The sequence below is a fragment of the Fragaria vesca genome, linkage group LG2 (assembly GCF_000184155.1).
Source record: "Fragaria vesca subsp. vesca linkage group LG2, FraVesHawaii_1.0, whole genome shotgun sequence".
In the NCBI taxonomy this organism is placed as follows: Eukaryota; Viridiplantae; Streptophyta; class Magnoliopsida; order Rosales; family Rosaceae; genus Fragaria; species Fragaria vesca.
The window spans coordinates 6,181,795-6,201,301 of NC_020492.1; the positions used below are offsets into that span (position 1 = coordinate 6,181,795).

Consider the following 19,507-nt stretch of genomic DNA (forward strand, 5'->3'; position numbering starts at 1 on the left):
GAGGAGAAGAGGAAGAAGAAGAAGAAGAAGAAGAAGAAGAATAAAAATAATCGGTGTGTTTCTCATATTTAAAAATGGTGGAGAAGTGATATTTTAAGTTAGTGGCAGTTTTGTAGATATTTTAAAAAATAATGATTTTTTAGGTATTTTGCATAAAAAATTGCTGACAGGACGTGGTACTATACACTGTAGGCCTATATATATGTCCTTATTTGTTTAAATATGTTGAAATATGGTTTTTCTGTGTTTTGCAACTGTTTATGATAGCTATACAGTAGGCCTATATATATGTCCTTATTTGTTTAAATATGTTGAAATATGGTTTTTCTGTGTTTTGCAACTGTTTATGATAGTGGGATGTTATTTTCTAAAATTTGATCAGACTATATTAAATTCTTGCTATTGAAACATAGGACCTCCCATATTTACTTTTTGCAGTTATGCTCTTTGAATTGCTAATGGTATGGATTTGATACGATGTGGTTATTGGTCATGCAAGTTGGATCAAAACCATGTTAAAAAGAGAGCTCACTGAGAACAAAAGATTACAAGATGGATCAAAACCATGTTATTTTCTATTTACAACGGTAGATTTCTCCTCTTACAACACAGCCATACAAGGCCGTTTTTATTCTTTGTACCATGCAAAACTCCGTGCCGCATTACGTTTTTACATCTCATCATGCATTCATTTAAGCAATAGCCCTCTGGGACTCGGAAGACCTTGAAGAGCTCAAAGCAACAGTTTCCTGTCTGTTGTATTTGAGATTCCTTGCCTGTTGTCGGTCAATCTGGTACGCATTAGCAAGGACACCGTCCGGGAGTGCACGCAAGACTGAGGTCCGGCCAGCCAGAGTGTTAATCTTGGCATTGTCCTGGGTCTTGAAGGCAATGTACTCGTAGCCATTGTTGCTAGCCTTCTGTAACACTGCGTGGTTCTGTGGCACAATGAAGAGCTGGCCCTGGCGGACCTCGTTGTCCAAGATGGCCTGGCCGTTGTTGTTCACAATCTGAACCCTAGCGCTACCTCTAATGACATAGTACACTTCATGAGCGTTCAAGTTCCAGTGGGGGCTGTAGATAGCATTCTGCATGTAGAAGACAATTAATAAGATACTTACATGAGCTCAAACAACTAATCAGTTACTTGAAATTGACAAATATTGAGTATACTTACGTTGTAGAGGAAGCCTCTCTCAGCGCTGAGGTCAAGGTGCCTGAGAATAGGCAACTTAAAACTGTTGAGCGTGCTGACGCGACCGGCTTGGGGACTGAAGACATCGGCGCGTGACGGCCTGCCAATATTCTCTTTGATCCTGAAGTTGCAGAATGTCTCCTCAAAACCATTCTGTCCTTGTTGCCCCTGTTGTCTCTGAATTCCCTGTTCTCGTCTTTCCTCCTGTTGTGACTCTGGTGGCTGGATGAAATCGAGACGTCCTCTAACTCTCACGATTTGGGGTCTGTTGTCTTTCTGTCCCTGAAGCTGCTGGGCAGTCTGTTGGTCAATGTTCAAAGCATCAGCGAGGAGCTGTGTGTTGAAGCCTGCAAAGATGTTGTTGTTTCCTTGTCGTTGTTGTTGCTGGTGCCTGCTCCTTCCTCCTTGCTGTTGCTGGTGCCTGCTCTTTTCTCCTTGCTGTTGCTGGTCCTGGTCCCATTGACTTTGGCCTTCCGCTTGTTGTCCACGTCCTTGCCGTCCTCGTTGCCTTTGGCTTTGCCCGTGTTGGTTAAACTCATCTTGTGGATTACCCGCTAGATAGAATCTCTATACACATAACAATAGTACAATACATGTATGTGATCTGCAGTCAGCAATGATAACAAGTAATCTACCAATAAATATGCAAATATATTTGGGGGTGTAAATGGACAGTGTGCTCATTAGTAGATATTTAATTTACCCTAGGGTTACGATCAAGCTGGTTTTGGTTGTTGCCGATGTCAAGAAGACTGACAGCAACAAGAGGTTGATCACCGTCATTGTAGGACCAGTAGGTGACTCCGGCAGGAATAGCAACAACGTCACCTTCTCTGATGCGTCGAACCTTCTGGTGTCTGTCTAGCTGTTCGAAGCTTTCTTGTCCCTGTTGGCCTTGCTGGCCTTGTTGTCTATGACGGCCATGCTGTCCACGGTCTTGCTGCTCTTGTTGTTCACGGCCTTGCTGTCCATGACGCCCTTGCCATTGTTGTTGACCCTGTTGTTCTTCATCAGATTGTTCTGATTCTTCAAAAGACTCAGGACAGCCAGGGAATACAGTAGATAGAAAACCATTTCCTGCCGTAATTATATGAATATATTACACACCATATACAGATACATATTAATACATATCCAACATTTATAATATTAGATAGAAATGGTTCCGGTTACACAGTACCTTGGACAATATATATGAGCTGTGGTGCGTGGGTGTAAGAAGGCAAGTGAAGGCCATTTCTTTCAACAGTGATTCGTTGAACAGCAACACCAGCACACCGGAAGTCGTCCTGGTTGTAGTTCCAGGACTCGATCCTACCCGCTTCAGTCTCAATGCGGTTATCAGGTTCGCGGGCTTGGATCTGATCAAGTTGGCACTCATTCTGCTGGCTCGACTGAGATTGTTGGCGCGCTGCTAAGCAGCTGTGGAAGAGGACAAGCAAGCAAAGAGAAAAGGCGAGAGCTATAGGCTTAGCCATAGTGTTGATCAGATAAGTATATAGCTTGTCGTGGTGAAGCGGCGAGTAGAAGGTGTGGTATTTATACTTTTATAGGATAGAGAAGCTGAAGAGGGAAGGATAAGTACAACAACGTACATCTGTAAATAGTCTGAAGCCATTCTTATCTTTGCATGGCAAAAGCATTTCACATTCTTACACCTCATTTCTCCCAGGGCAGGTGGCTCATGGCTTCAGAGAAGATACAAAGTGCCTAACAAGGTGGGGTTTTGCCATGATTGTCTGCAAGTGAAGCGAAATTCTACTGCCTTGAACCTGGTCCAATAAAGAGCAAAATTTATGAGAGGACTAAGATATGTTCTTACCAGTTTTAGTAAAATAGTATTACATCAGCACCAACCTGATGAACATCTTCTATAATGTAGGCAAGGTTCAAAAATGGCTGTTCTTATCTTCCTAGTAGCCATCCATACTCTGTCATTTTATGAGTCAAAGTTTAATATTTAAAACTTATGTAGACATTCCAACAATAAAACTTAAAAGTTCTTAACTCTAGTTGGTAATACTTTGACACGTCAAACTTCTTTGATTTCTTCCAGAAGCATAAGCATCTGGTTCTCACGTTGCTAATCACTTCACCTATCTAGTTTTCCTACCAAAAAGAATCTGATATAGATAGAAAAGTTAGCCATAAATGTAGGACTTACTGTGAACAATGTCCCAATTCCAACCTCAAAGATTAGAATCTAAAAGCTCGTAACTCAAAATTATACAACATCATTATATTCACAATAAAAAGTACTCTGACATAAGGTTTAGTTCAGTTTAGTGCTTCTTGAAAAAAAAGATGAAGACTTCAACTGTTCTACAACATAATTGTCTATATCTATACTCAAAATGATCAATAATCGTTTATCCTACCATATTTCTTGTATGGAATATCTTGTTACATTTTGTTTTCATAGCAAAATGTTGCAATATTTGAGTGATAGATACACTGCCAACATGGTGTACAAGTTCCACAGCCAAGATTTTTGGGCTCACGACAACTCTTAAGGCTTAAGAACCAGTAATGCATGGTTGAACTAGGGAGCAGCCATTGCTGAAGGCTCCTCCTCAAAACGATCCATTGCTTTATTACCCCATGGTTGGAAAACCTGCCAACAGTCAAAATTTCCTCTTCCCCCGCAGTCGATATTTTCTCATCTCAATAAATTTTATTCATCCAAAACATAAATCCTTTTGTTTAAGTACCCGCCAGTATATCTAATATCTGTGACAAGCCGAGTGCTGACAGCTGATATTTTAAAACTTGGGATTCCCTATAGCCCCTCTCATTATAACCCCTCTAATGTTAAAGCTTCTGCTAAAGACACATCTCTAGTTCCTCGAGCTAATGCTACATCCGCAATGCAATTGTTCCCATGCAATGATTAGCCAGAGGAAAACTCGAGGAGCTCCCTTGACTCTGATCAATTTAGCCTCAAGTCTCGAACTTGTTCTTTGAAAGTCAGTGAAGAGGCTACTTCTTTAACTGGTGATGGTGCTCAACCAATGTTAAGCCAGACAGAGGATAGTTAAGTGAATCTGGTCGGGAAGACCTAAAAAGAGCAAAACTTCTTGCTTTCCCTTGCTACACAACGAGTACTACTAAAAGGTCGATTCCAACAAAAGAGCTCAGGATGTTGTTATTAATGGGGTTGGGACTTGAGTTCTCGGGTGGGAATGTGAAGGTGCAGCAGTTGCTTTGCAACTCTACTTTACTGTCCTTGTCCAAGCTGATAAGGGTGGGACGACATTGAACGGCCTTATTTACAGGTCCTCTATATATTGGAATACTTGACTGTCTCAGAAAGGACTTGCCAAGTGATTCCCTAATTCTAATGCTCAGACCTCGGCCTATTTGAAATGTCTGATAGAAACTAGTTTGAGGAATAATTAGCTTCTTTACCTGTGAGTACATGTTTCTATGGAAGGTTTCTGTAATGCTAGCTTTCCTTCTGCTATAAGGAAGGTGACCAAGCTTTTAATCCTAACACCAAAGTTAAACCTTTTCCAAAGAAAGGGGGTCAAAACCTGTAGAATATTATGTAACAGGTTGAACCTAACACATAAAGTTCAGCAATCATCCATGATCCATCTTCTATCATATTTTTACTGAACCAAAGATTAAGTAATCAACACTGGCAGTTGTTTATGTAAGTTATTCTGATAAAGAAAAAAGATCCATCACTACCCTTAAACTTATTGTGCCACAAAACACAAATGACTTCAATTGTTCCTATCGCATAGAAACCAAACTTTTGTCATTGTTTCTTGGAATTATTCTGTACACATCACTTCTGTGCAATCATGCACAAAATAGAATCAAAATACCATGACAATGACAAAGGGTTTAATTCAATTTGGCACTTCTTACCAACACTATGCTCCTCCAAATGGTCCTCATAGTCAAAGGGACTTCCCCATATCCCTTGTTCCAAAATTAGCTTCTTTACCCAGAATCAATCATCCTACTACGCTCAAAATATCTAATTTCTCAATACTCTACTGATTCAATTGAGTTGAAGACAAAGTAGACAACAATTAACAGATCAAATGTGAAAGTACATAATTCAATAGACTCACGATTGCTGAGTTGCAGGTCACTGGTTGTGGTGTGTCTGATCAGCAGGAGCTACGTTTCAAGCACGCCCTCGTGAAGCAATCTCGTCCCCGACGCGACCTCTGGTAGTCGGAATATGCGGCCGGATAACATGATCCGGCGATCCCGTCTTTCACATTGTGTTTGGTTGGACATTGGCGGTTCCAGCAGTTCAGTTACTATTGGTCTTCACCCTCTCAGCGCTCAACCTCTTCTAGTCTCTCCTTTTATTCTTGTACTTGTCAGTTGTCACAGTTGCTATCTATGTGATTGTTCCACGTGGATTTTATTTTCCTGCAAATTCCCAAATTAATTATTATTTTGTCCAAAATTTCCAGATGAATTGTTTGTTGTCTTTGATGTTTTTTTTTCTTTTGTAAAAAGATCGTATGACCCCTTATATGGATATTTTCAGGAGACTTCTTGCCGCCTTCACGCTGTTCACGTTCCACATACATATATACATGCAGCTCAACATGCTTTTTCACCAACTTCACTGAGTTCTTTGATGATTCTAATCATTCGATGGAATCACAAAATAGTTAGTTTATACAACAGAGTTCGTGAGCTGCTTATTTTATAGTTTAATTTTGGCGTGACGTCATTAGTTAAAGCTCGACGAAGCATGCTGTTTTTCTTTTCTATCAAGAGCGTGATTAGCTGGTTTGGAAATTTCATTTCTATTTTTCTCGTTCTTATTGAGAGTCAAACTTTGAAGAAATGATAGTCAAACTTCGAAGAAATGATTGGAGTCAAACCTGATGATTACAGACAAGGGGTGAGCTGCTGATATGCAATTACAGCCAAAGCAAATTACTGACTTAAATCTAAGGGGCAAAGCTTCACAATTTAGATAAAACACCAACTCACCAAGTATAGTTGAGGCAAAAAGAAAATTCATTTAACGAGAATATGACTACAAGAACGTAGTAGCTCGTTATTTACTAGTTTGTACATAAGATCTCATATCTTCCGAAGATGCCATATAAAGGCCATTTTTATTCACTCTACCCTTTAGCTCGCTGGTACCATATTCACTAGCTTATTCACCGCACAAAAAACACTACGTGCGCATTACATACATATTCATACTCAGACAAACATCTCAGCAATATCCAACCAGTTCCTGTGGGATCGAGGAGACCTTGATGAGCTCAAAGCAACAGTCTCCTGCCTGTTGTACTTGAGAGTCCTTGCCTGTTGTCGATCAATCTGGTATGCGTTAGCGAGGACCACGTCAGGGAGTGCCCGCAAGACTGAGGTCCGGCCAGCAAGAGTGTTAATCTTAGCATTGTCTTGGGTCTTGAAAGCAATGTATTCGAATCCATTGTTGCTAGCCTTATGCAACACTGCATGGTTCTGTGGCACAATGAAGAGCTGGCCCTGGCGGACCTCGTTGTCCAAGATGGCCTGGCCGTTGTTGTTCACAACCTGAACCCTAGCACTACCTCTAATGACGTAGTAGACTTCATGGGCGTTCAAGTTCCAGTGAGGACTGTAGATAGCATTCTGCAAGTACCACAAACAAGATTAGTAATCATAATCAATAACCTCAATTGATTCAAAAGGACCTATATCGTTGATTATATATACTTACGTTATAGAAGAAGCCTCTCTCAGCGCTGAGGTCAAGGTGCCTGAGAATAGGCAACTTAAAGCTGTTGAGGGTGCTGATGCGACCGGCTTGGGGACTGAAGACGTCAGCGCGTGAAGGCCTGCCGATATTCTCTTTGATCCTGAAGTTGCAGAATGTCTCCTCAAAACCATTCCGTCCTTGTCCCTGTTGTCTCTGAATTCCCTGTTGTTGTCTTTCCTCCTGTTCTGACTCTGCTGGCTGAACAAAGTCGAGACGTCCTTTAACTCTCACGATTTGGGGTCTGTTGTCGTTCTGTCCCTGAAGCTGCTGGGCAGTCTGTTGATCAATGTTCAGAGCGTCAGCGAGGAGCTGTGTGTTGAAGCCGGCGAAGATGTTCTTGTTGTTTCCTTCTTGTTGCTGGTGCCTGCTCCTTCCTCCTTGCTGTTGCTGGTGCCTGCTCCTCTCTCGTTGCTGTTGCTGGTCCTGGTCCCATTGACTTTGTCCTTGCTGGCCCCGACGACTCTGGCTTTGCCCGTGTTGGTTAAACTCATCTTGTGGATTACCAGCCAGATAGAATCTCTACATACATAACACATCATGCATGTGATCAGAAAAAACTAGCAAGCCAACAGTAAGAGTGCTATTGTACCTCCACAAAAGAAAATATATACATATCACATTTGCTAATTAATTTACCCTGGGGTTACGGTCAAGCTGGTTTTGTTGGTTGCCGATATCAAGAAGATTGACAGCAACAAGAGGTTGGTCACCGTCGTTGTAGGACCAGTAGGTGACTCCAGCAGGAATAGCAATCACATCACCTTCTCTGATGCGTTGAACCTTCTGGTGTCTGTCTAGCTGCTCGAAACTCTCTTGTCCCTGTTGGCTGTGCCGCCCTTGTTGTCTATGACGACTTTGCTGTCCAGGGCCTTGTTGCCCTCGTTGACCACGGCCTTGTTGTTCATACTCTTCCTGTTCTTGTTGCCCGCGGCCTTGCTGTCCATGGCGCCCTTGCTGGCCTTGCCACTGTTGTTGACCTTGTTCTTCATCAGATTGCTCAGATTCTTCAAAAGTTTCAGGACAGCCAGGGAAAACAGTTGATAGAAAACCATTGCCTACAGGGTATAAATGAATGATTTTAACCACATACGTACTTGTATTCAAAAAATTTATACTAAATTTAACCAATTGCATTTATACAATACCTTGCACTATGTAAGTGAGTTGTGGAGCATGGGAGTAAGAAGGCAAGTGAAGGCCATTTCTTTCTATGGTAATTCGTTGAACGGCAACACCAGCACATTGGAAATCGTCCTGGTTGTAGTCCCAGGATTCGATCCTACCCGCTTCAGTCTCAATGCGGTTATCAGGTTCACGGGCTTGGAGCTGATCTAATTGGCATTCATTTCGCTGGCTCGACTGAAATTGTTGGTGAGCTGCTAAGCAGCTCTGGAAGAGGACAAGCAAACAGAGAGAAAAGGCGAGAGCTATAGGCTTAGCCATAGTGATGATCAGAGAGATAGCTAGCTAGTTGTGGTGAAGCGGCGAGTAGAAGGTGTGGTATTTATAGGATAGAGAAGGTGAAGAGACAAAAATAAGTACAATAACATTAAAGATCTGAAGCCGTTCTTCTCTTTGCATGGCAATAGCAATTTACATTCTTCCACCTCATTCCTTCCAGGGCAGGTGGCTCATGACTTCAGAGAAGATACAAAGTGCTATGAATAAGGTGGCAACCAGAAGCGGTTTGCAATTGTCTGCAAGTGAAGCAAAATTTTACACCCTTGAACCTGGTCCCAATACAGGGAAAAATTAATGAGAGAAGTCAGATAAGTTCGTTCTAAATTTGGTAAAATGATATTACATCAGCCCCAACCTGATGAACATCTTCTATGATCCAGACAAGGTTCAAAAATGTAAGATCTCATCGGAAAAAAAATGTATGTTAGATAAGTACTGAATGATGTGTCAGGAACCTCAAGACATTTTTCTATATGCAATTTATCATTGTTTCACATTCTTACAGCTCATTTCTTTGACCAGGTGGCTTATGGCTTCAGAGAAGACTCAAAGTGGCTTGAACAATGTGTCAACCAGGTGGGAATGACATGATTTTCAAATGCAGCAAAGATTTACTGCCGTGAATAATGCAAAATTAATTATACAAACAAGATCTATAGCTGTTCAATGCATAGTTTGGAAAAGTAAAATCATACCAACACCAACCTGATAAACTCATCTATGATGCATGCATGGTGAAAAATTATAACATTTTCATCTTTCCTACAGTAATCAGCATAGTCTATCCTTTCATGAATCAAAATTAATACTTCAAGTCTATGCACATAAAATCTTACTAAAAATAATGCAGTTTAGTGGTTTATATAAGTTTCTTTGCAAACAAATCTGAACTCCATCACTATTCTTGAAACTACTGTGACCCATCAACGTTATTACCTCAGCTATCAACCATTCTCATGTCATAAAGATTCAGAATTTGCAATATTACTCCTAGAAGTTCTCTGTTCATCTACAGAAAGGAGTCTCGTAGAAGCTACTGTTGTGATAGAAGCTAGGATAGCTAATGCTGCAAAATTGATCTCCGAGAAGCTATTGTTGTTAAAATCCCATCTCATAAAATTTTCTCCTGTTTCAAAAATTAAAAAATATAAAAAATTGTCTCCCTTTGATTAAAGCACCCTGAACACCAGAAATGGTGTCACTTAAAACCTCTCTCAATCTCCAAGCTAACACTTTTGCGATAATTTCATACAAGCTTGATAATCAAGCTGTGGACTTCTGTAGATGAACAGAGAACTTCAAGGAGAACTACCACTTTTGGACTAATTTTACAACCAAGACTTTACTTCTACTACTTTGTTATAAAAGATTGCAAGGCATCAATAGACGATATATAGTTGATAAGACTGGATGCAATCCACTCAAATGCATTTCAAAAAACTATATTCAATGAGTAATTTGAGTTGTTTTTTTCTTCCAACTCAAAAACTTGAACAAACCTCGATTCTAATACTCTAAACAAAGAATTTAACCCGGAATCGAAAGATCAATACTGAAAAACATAATCTGATACATAAACATGTGTTATCATTTGTAAAACATCAGATACAACCTATTTGCACAAAATGGGTTACACATCTCTAACAAAGGCTTAGACTTTAGATATCAAAAGAATTCCAATTTGTCCTCTTCTACACAATTCTAACAAATGCTCAAGTCCTTTAAGGCCTTGTATTTAGATGCTAAGAAGAGTAAAAAATGGGCCTATTGGCAGGATTTAAATTGAAAATCTTGATTTAAAAATGGTTGAATTCCAGATCAGTCTACAGAGAATCTAGTAATTCTATGCTTCAAAAACTCATTTGCCCCTCTTTAAATCCTCACAATGTGGGGTTGATTAGCTTCCTTTAACCAAGAGTAACATGGTTCTATGAAAAACAAGCATTAATGAATCAAACAGAGATCACAACACAATAACAAATAGATCAAACTTTGAAATCAACTAATATTAGACTCCCAAATTCCAAGTTCAAGTAGGCTGTTGTTGAATCACGCGTTACCTCGCGAAGCGAGTCTCGCTTCCCACGACGTTGCATTTCTTGCTCGTCGGCGTATGACGCCGGAGAAAACGATTCGGCGACCACGTCTTCCATTTTTCCCTTCATTTTCTGATCCTGGTTTGCTCTCTGGTTTTCTACCTATTGTGTTGGGCTTTATTACATACTTTTGGGTCCTTTTTCCTTTTATTTTTCTTTTTCTTTCATTTTAAAAGTCGAATAGTTTCCTAATATTTCGAAAAATTAAAAGTCGAGTACCTCACAGTATCTAGTTTTTATTTGATAAATCAGTATCTAGTTTTTTTTTTTTAAGAAAGAGCTTCTAGTTTTCATATTCATTTGATAAATAAAAGTAATTTTAACCTCTCGTGTGCATTTAAGTTGTCTATTATGGTGAGAAAAGTTTCCTAAAAGAAAACTATGGTGAGAAAAACAAGAGCATTCGAAATGAGAAGAACATGAAGGTGGATTTGAGAGGAGCCAAAACGCGAATCAAAGGAAGAAGAAAGAGATTTCATTAGAAAAAAGTGTAACGCGAATCAAAGGAAGAAGAAAGAGATTTCATTAGAAAAGAGTGTTTGAGACTACAAGTAGAGTAGCTATTTATTAACTTGTGGCATTAGATCTCTCTCCTAGTACCACGAGACCCATATAAAAGGCTACTTTTATTGATTATCTACCTCTTAGCTTAGCAAGTACCACATTAACACTACATGCCGCTAAATTTTTCATTTGCTCCCATCAGTATCTCTAGAACTGTGAGGACCTTGATGAGCTCAAAGCAAGAGTCTCCTGCCTGTTATACTTGAGGTCCTTGCCTGCTCGCGGTCCATCTGGTAGGCGTTGGCGAGGACCACGTCGGGGAGTGATCGCAAGACGGAGGTCCTGCCAGCTAGAGTGTTGACCATGGCATTGTCATTGGTCTTGAAGGCAATGTACTCGTACCCGTTGCTCTGGGCTTTTTGCAACACGGCGTGGTTTTGCGGCACGATGAAGAGTTGTCCCTGGCGGACCTGGTCGTCCAAGATGGTCTCACCGTTGTCGTTCACCACCTGAACCCTGGCGCTACCTCTGATGACATAGATGATCTCATGAGCATTCAAGTTCCAGCGGGGGCTGTGGATAGCATTCTGCATGTACCATTACCAGATAAATTTCAGGATTAATTGATCAATAGGTAACTAAATTTAATTATTAGAAACATACATGCTAGAATACTCACGTTGTAGAAGAAACCTCTCTCAGCGCTGAGACGGAGGTGCCTGAGAATAGGCATGCTGAAGCTGTTGAGGGTGCTGATGCGACCGGCTTGTGGGCTGAAGACGTCAGCCATGGAAGGCTTGCCGATGTTCTGCTTGATCTGCATGTGGCAGAATACCTCCTCAAAGCCATTCTGGCGGCCCTGTTGTCCTTGCAGTTGTCTTTCCTCCCTCTGTGACTCTGGTGGCTCGACAAAGTCGAAACGTCCCTCAACCCTAACAATTTGTGGCCTGTTGTCATTCTGTCCCTGGAGCTGCTGGACAGTCTGTTGGTCAATGTTGAGAGCATCGGCGAGGAGCTGGGTGTCGAAGCCGGCAAAGACATTGTTGTTGTTGTTACCCTGCTGTTGGCGCCTGCTCCTTCCTTGTTGTCGGCCTTGCTGTCCCCGTTGGCTTTGGCCTTGTTGTCCTTGTTTCCACCATTGGCTTTGGCCTTGTTGGTTGAACTCATCTTGCATGCGGGTTACCAGCAAGATAGAATCGCTACAAATAGAGATCAAGCAGCAAGCATTGAGTGAGTTAACAATGTAAAATAAGTTGTTAACTTCATGTTTAGAGTAAAATTGTCAGTAAAAAGGTGTACCCTCTTGGGTTTTGGTCAAGCTGGTTGTGGTTGTTGCCGATGTCTAGAAGAGTAACAAAAACAAGAGATTGATCACCATCGTTGTGAGTCCAGGTTGTGGCTCCGGCGGGGATTGCGATAACATCACCTTCCTTGATGCGTCGCACCCTCTGGTGTCGGTCTAGCTGTTCAAACTCTTGTTGGCCTTGCTCTCCGAATTGCCCTTGTCGACGTCCGTGTCGCTGGCGGTGGCCTCCGCCTTGTTGGCCTTGCCATTGTTGTTGCTGTTGTTCTTCAACAGATTGCTCAGACTCCTCAAATGTCTCCGGACAGCCAGGGAATACCATCCCTAGATGACCCCTACCTACAGTAGTGTCCAAAAATAGCAAGCTAAACACATGCTTAAACACCACTAGGTGCAATTTACTGAATAATAAATAACGGACTGTTTTGCACTTTACCTTGTACAACGTAAACAAGCCTTGGTGTGTTAGTGTAGGAAGGCAAGTGAAGGCCATTACGCTCAATGGTGATTCTTTGAACAGCAACACCAGCGCACTAGAAGTCATCCTGGTTGTGATCCCAAGACTCGATGCGACCTGCTTCAGTCTCAATACGGTTGTCAGGCTCGCGGGCTTGGATCTGGTTCAGCATGCACACATTTTGCTGGCTGAACTGAGATTGTTGCCGACTGGCTAAGCAGCCTTGGAAGAGAACGAGCAAGCAAAGAGAAAAGGCAAGAGCTAAAGGCTTGGCCACCATTGTAACAATCAGTGGTAGATAGCTAGCTGTGGGTTGTGGTGAAGCGGCGAGTAGATGGCGTCGGTATTTAGAGGAGAGAGGAGGAGGCGAGGAGGAGAAAAATACAAGGGATGAGATTCTCTTTGCATGCTATTAGTATCTCAAATTCATACACCTCATCTTTATACCTGGGCAGGTGGCTATTGGCTTCAGAGGATATATATACAAAGTGCCGAGAACAATGTGGCAAACAGGTGGGGGGTGGTCATGATTGTCTGCAAGTAAAGCAAATTGTACTGCCTTGAACCTGGTCAAGTTCATGAAAAAGTTCATTCAAGATATCAGGTCTAATCTGTTTCATGTTTGGTAAAGTAAATAGAGTAGCAACCTGGACCATATATAATCTACACAGGTGAGATAAAAAAACCTTAATTTACCATCATGCAATAGCCAGAATCCATCTTCAATCCTCTATGATTCTATTAAGACTTAAAGCACATTTACCCTCTTCAAGAATTCACATTCCAGCACTCTTCTAAATGACTCTACTTGATGAAATTCAAAGTACCTCTCGCTATATTCTGGGAATTACTGTGATCATCAGAGCAATTACCTCACCTATTAACTCATAGTATGCTTGAGCTAATGTGAGATCATTCCTTATATAAATGAGAATGCAATGCCTAACATAAGTTTTATGTGTATAATACAATCATAAGAGACTCACTGATTACAATTATATGAAATATATGAAACAAAAGCACAGAAAATAGACTTCTGGAAAAAGAACATATTTCTACAAGTGAAGGCTTATTATTTACACTAGTCTCACTGATTTCCATTTGGCTCTTCTGACCAAATAGACTTCTGTAAAAAGTACAACATTTGAGCCCATGATCACCCTCTACTTGGAAATACCATTGATTCTAAAACATAGTCCTTACAGTATTTGTGGGAACTAGATTATTGGGTCAGTTTAGCTAAGATTAAACTGTTAACAAAACCAAGCTTTAGAACCCAATTTAGCAAAATGAACATACAATAGTGTCACACCCCGGACCGTGGTTTCCAAGCACCAGACGCCGAACCCGAGGCGTGAGCGGGAAAAATAAAAGAAAATAAAATAATTTCAAATACTTTTCCAGAAATTGTTAAAAAAAAAGAAAATAAAATGTTTTACAATAACAAAACAATTACAAAGACAATAAGATGAGCCCTTGCGATCTAGCTCATTTTTAATCTTTCGTAACTCTTTTCTACTCTTGTACACGTCTCCTAAACTTCATAGTCTCGAAATACGTTCCTCGTACGTACCTGAACAAAAGTCTATAGGGATGAGCTTACGCTCAGTAGGGCCAAACCTTTTTAGGTTATACTTAACTAGGTTGCACAAACAAGTTATCAAGCAATGTCAAACAATACTTTAAATAAATAACGGCAATTCGATGCATGTATGCTAATGAATGTCTTCCTCAATTACTAGCTATCAGTCCATACATCAAAGATAAGTGAGCCTACACGTCTCATACCGTGTATTTTACCAACCGGGGATAACTCAAATGTCTCGAATATATGATCTAACAATCAATAAAATCTCACCACCTGTACCTCTTTTGTTAGTCATCTTGTTATATTCATGGTCTCCAAACCTGAAACCCGAAGATCGTTTTATCGATGTCCGCCATCGAAGGGGCATATATACTTTCCCCACTCATTTGCGCATGTGGGCTGGCATGGATTCATGGACAACCCATGAGAAAACTCAACTACACAAAATGTATATATTCTCTAAATCTCATTCTCCTCTCCATAATCATCATTCTCACCATTCTCACAATTCCTCACAATGTTTTACACACTACAAGGACAAACACTTTAGCCGACGAAAAAGTTTCGTCGGCCTGTTAGCTTAATTTGTCGGCTAAGATTTCGTCGGGAAAAGGTCGTCGGCGATGACTTTAGCCGACGAAAAAAGAAGACGTCGTCGGCTATAGTCCCACAATTTAGCCGACAAAAAACATGTCGTCGGTTTTTTTCCCAGACTTTAGCCGACGAAACAATAAGATATTCGTCGGCTAAAGTGTGTAATAAAAAATTAAAAAAATAATTATAGCCTACCAAATATAGTCTGTTTCGTCGGCTAAACCTTATAAAAAAATTAAAAAAATAACTATAGCCGACGAAATATAGTATGTTTCGTCGGCTAAACCTTATAAAAAAATTAAAAAATAAATATAGCCGACGAATATAGTATTTAAATATCGTCAGCTAAAGTTGCTGGTTTTTGAAAAAAAAAACTGCAGAAACTTTCGGCCAACTCCAATCACCACCAAAATTTGATAGAATCTTCCTCTCAACATTTCAAACAACTTTCTAGAAGAAGTCGAATCCCAATTCTAAACCTAAACAGGTCAATTGAATCAAAATATAAAAATCCCCAATTTTAAACCCTAAAAACTTCAAATCTTTGATTCTCCTCACACACACCGAATCGAGCTACCAAATTCTAGGGGAATGTAGTACTAATCAAACTCAACTTATCCATATATAGAACTCACCAAATGGTGACCTGAGGAATGAGAAATTCGATCGACACCGAATCCAAACCGGCGGAGTTTTGGAGCTCGATTTATCCCTCACGGCGGCGCCACTCGATGCACCACCTATCCAGCAATGAAGTAGAGACAACGACGAAGCTTTTGGGACAAGTGTGGCGGTCTCCAGTTGCTTGACGGCAGAGCTAGGCCGAGAAGAAAATCCGGAACTTTTTCTGATTTTCTGACTTCTTACCATCCACCTCTGGTAAAACTCCTATATAAAGAACTTTACCCGACGAAATTCTTTATTTTCGTCAGCTAAACTCTTTTGAAAATTTTTGTTGACCGCCAAAAAATTTGGTTGAAAATTTTAAAAATTTTTCGACTTTAGCCGACGACTTTTCATATATTTTCGTCGGCTAAAGTCCTTTGAAAATTTTCCTCCAAATTTGGTTTACCGCCAACAAAATTTGACCTTAGCCGACGACTTTTTTAGTATCTCGTCGGCTAAAGTCTATAAATTCACGAAAACGCTCATATCGATCTCCCTCTATATTACGTAGTTTGGTCAAACATTCCACACGAAAAACTTTCACATAGATGAGACGCAACCGCCTATATAAAAATTTTGAGACATTTACCTTCCGACGATAGGGCTCCCCATAGGGAATAATAACGGTAAATAGGGTTAACCGCTACTATCGGCACCGAGACGTTACCCAGTTTACGTGGATTTTGAACCATAGCCGTAATTCATCATTCTGAACACATCTTATTTCACAAGATTTTTGATAATTTTGCTTCCTATGTTGTATAACCTACTAAACAAGTTATACAACATTACTAGACACGTGATTCCGATGACTAAAATTCACAAACCAAAATTCGACCATCAGATATGATCATTATGACGAAAGATGTCTATAGTAAAAAATTTAACTGGATTCGACAACGTTAAGGGCTCGATCGAAACGGTCAACTCTAATCGGAAATAAGAAAACTGCATTTTGAAGCCCTAAACGGACTCGGATGGCCAAAAAGGCCCATATGTGATGGCATAGCGATGAGTTTGACTCGTAGGGCCGTTACGCTTCTAGAAATGTATCACAATAGTCAATCGGACGCCGAATGCCAAATCTGCAGCATAATTAATACCGGGTTTCGACTGTTCTACATCAGAGACGTTACCCGATTTACGTGATTTTTGAACCATAGCCGTATTTCACCGTTCTGAACACATCTTATTTCACGAGATTTTTGTTAATTTTGCTTCTATGTAGAGTTGGTTCACAAAGTTGTGTATTTGTTTAAAACCTACTAAGCAAGTTATACAACATTTTATTGTTTTTCTTTTAGCCGACGACTTTTATCGATAATAGCCGACGAGTAAAAATATTGGCCAACGAAGGAAAACTTTTTGGTCGACGAAAAAAAAATTTCGTCGACTAAAGTATCGTATAGCCGATGAAAAAATTTCTTCAGCCGACGAAAATTTAAATTAGCCGACGAAAAAATAATTCGTCGGCCTGGTTTTTTTATTTTCGTCGGCTAAAACCTTTCTTTTGGTAGTGACACATGTCAAATGAATATCAATACACGTTATATTATTTTAAACAACATGTTTTTTACGGAAAACGATAACATCAATCATATATATCAACAAATACACATGTTTTTAACAAAACAATAACAACCAAGAGTTATCACTCAATGACAAACAAAACATCCATTTCAATTATAATCTAATTATCAATTTAAGAAAGGTTCCCCGAGAAAGACCCTACCTGGAATCCAAATGCTACTTCCGACGCTAGCTAAAATTAGTAACTCTGCTGAAATCCTTATCCTGCTACTTCTGCAATCCAGCTACTCGCATTCGATCCTCGTACCGAATCCTCATTCCAAGAATATTGACAGACCACTTCAAATCAGCTTGATCTAATTCTGAAATTTACTAAGGACACCCAAGTCCTTACTTCCGATTCTTCGACATTCACTACTTAATTCTCTCATAGTATCCAAACTCACAATTGTGCTCCAAATACGAAATCCATCTCCAAACACCAACCCAACTTCAAATAGAAGTTAATATTTTTATCTAAAATTACTCTCTACACCCAAAACTCCCATTATAAATCTCAATACAGCTTGATCATCCTTCCCTCTTCTCCTTTGCACCATTTCACAATATCTTCCTTGTAGACCCAACAAGCAAACCTCCAGACTTGTTCATGATGAACATGTTCATATACGAGCACTTCCATTACATAAATTAAAATCATTCTTCTACTTCCACAACTCTCAAACATTAGACCAAACAATTGTAACAACCACTGTTCTAACACTCGAGCCACAATCAGCCTTCCAATCATCCCCTTCTCTCTCTTTTGAACGTTCAAGAAGCATCAACACCAATTCAAGTTCCTGAGCAAAGCCAGCACCGCCAACAACGCCACCACACACGGCAGCCGACGACTGCCCCGAAATCATCAACTCCTCCAATCTCAAATTCAATTACAACCAACCATGAAATTATATTTTAAAGCCTCTATCAATATCAAAGATAGCTAATCCAAAACCCAAAACATTATCAACGCCGCCGTGCACAGCAGCCGCGCACGGTGGTCGACTGCCCAAATTCCACCTTCTTCCAAACATAACCAAATATGAATTCCACTTATATAAACAGGTAGAGCTCGACGAGAAGATCAAGTTTCATACCTCACTTGTCATCGACGGTGGCCTGAAAGTTTCGAACCCTCGCCGGAAAACTCCTTGAGCTTTAATTAATCGATTCTCACTCATGGAGGCTCCTCTTAATATACGAACATCATGGAAGGGTTTCTGACATCGAGACGAAGCTTCAGCTATCGATGAGAGGCGTCGACGCTGCCGGAATCGAAAGTTGACCCGCGAACCCAGCCTCTCTTTCTCCCCTTCGATTCTCTTACCCGACCTCTTCTGAAGAAACTGAGGACATAGGGAAGACCACGAGAACGAGAGGAAGCTACCAATACCCGTCACACTCGCCGTCGTGGCCGAAATCACGAACTCGACCGGAAACCCAGAAATTCTTCTCCTCCTCGATTCTCTCTCTCCTCAGCTTTCCATGGAAATCCAACATCACAATCGTGTTGGGGACGACTAGACGGAGCTTTTGACACCGGTCTTGCACCGGGAAATAGCTGGACCACAGAGGAAGGAGCTGAGCTCCGTCGCTGCAGAGCAGCTCGAGACCGAGTCGGTCTAGGCTTGTACTGATCCAGTCCAAACTAATCCCCTGTATATACATACCTAAATCGATGGCCTAGATCTAGCGGCTTAAGAGATCCAACAGTCTAGATCATGTCAGCAATAAGTCTATTTTTAATTAAATTTTTAGATAATACAAACTTCTAAAAATCATTAAAAATAGCTCTGATGTCCAAAAATACTTCCGTAAAATTCTACAAACTCATAACGACGTCTAGGTTAATCCTATGGGCTCGAAAGACAAAATCGACAAACTAAAAATTTGAATAATTTTCAACAAGCCACAAAAAATTAAAAGAATAATAGAAATCGAAATAAAAATAGCTCGAAAAATAATTTTCCTTTTAAAAATAGAAAACTGAAATTCCAGGATGTTACAAATAACTTCAGGATTTCAATTACATGCAAAAGACAAGAGTTAGCAAGTAACTAAACCTTGGAATTTAGAATTTAAATTTCAAGCCAGTGGTTATTGTTGAACCTGTTACGAAGGAAATGAAGCTCAGTCGACTGTGTGATCGTCCGGTGTGGTTCACCTGAGTACCGTCGCTTGATACATTGATCGGTTCCATCTTACTCCGCATTCCTAATTGCCCGCTTCTCACTGGTGGCTGTCGTTTTCGTTTCTTTCGAATATGAATTTTGTGTTGGGCTTTCGCAACTGTTATTTGGGCCTGTATACAGTAGTATTATCTCTCTCTCTCTC

The 19,507-nt window shown here is 40.4% G+C and overlaps 2 protein-coding genes and 1 pseudogene across 3 annotated transcripts; all 3 read right to left on the minus strand.

Annotated features, from left to right (window-relative positions):
• Positions 1-506: 506 nt before the first annotated feature.
• On the minus strand, positions 507-2,702 carry LOC101312398 (legumin A-like). Its single transcript, XM_004289898.1, has 4 exons — positions 2,376-2,702; positions 1,899-2,272; positions 1,178-1,762; positions 507-1,088 (listed from the first exon to the last, which is right to left on the minus strand). The coding sequence occupies exons 1-4, from the start codon at positions 2,671-2,673 to the stop codon at positions 693-695; spliced, it is 1,653 nt and encodes a 550-aa protein (XP_004289946.1). The 5' UTR covers positions 2,674-2,702; the 3' UTR covers positions 507-692.
• Positions 2,703-6,173: 3,471 nt separating this feature from the next.
• On the minus strand, positions 6,174-8,594 carry LOC101312106 (12S seed storage protein CRU1-like). The gene is made up of 4 exons (XM_004289897.1): positions 8,078-8,594; positions 7,569-7,987; positions 6,894-7,451; positions 6,174-6,805 (listed from the first exon to the last, which is right to left on the minus strand). Exons 1-4 carry the CDS (start codon positions 8,373-8,375, stop codon positions 6,389-6,391), a joined length of 1,692 nt encoding a protein of 563 aa, XP_004289945.1. The 5' UTR covers positions 8,376-8,594; the 3' UTR covers positions 6,174-6,388.
• A 2,348-nt stretch (positions 8,595-10,942) lies between these two features.
• On the minus strand, positions 10,943-13,033 carry LOC101300597 (annotated as a pseudogene). Its single transcript, XR_184128.1, has 4 exons — positions 12,733-13,033; positions 12,296-12,635; positions 11,673-12,193; positions 10,943-11,580 (listed from the first exon to the last, which is right to left on the minus strand). The product of XR_184128.1 is annotated as a legumin A-like (transcript).
• Positions 13,034-19,507: the final 6,474 nt, after the last annotated feature.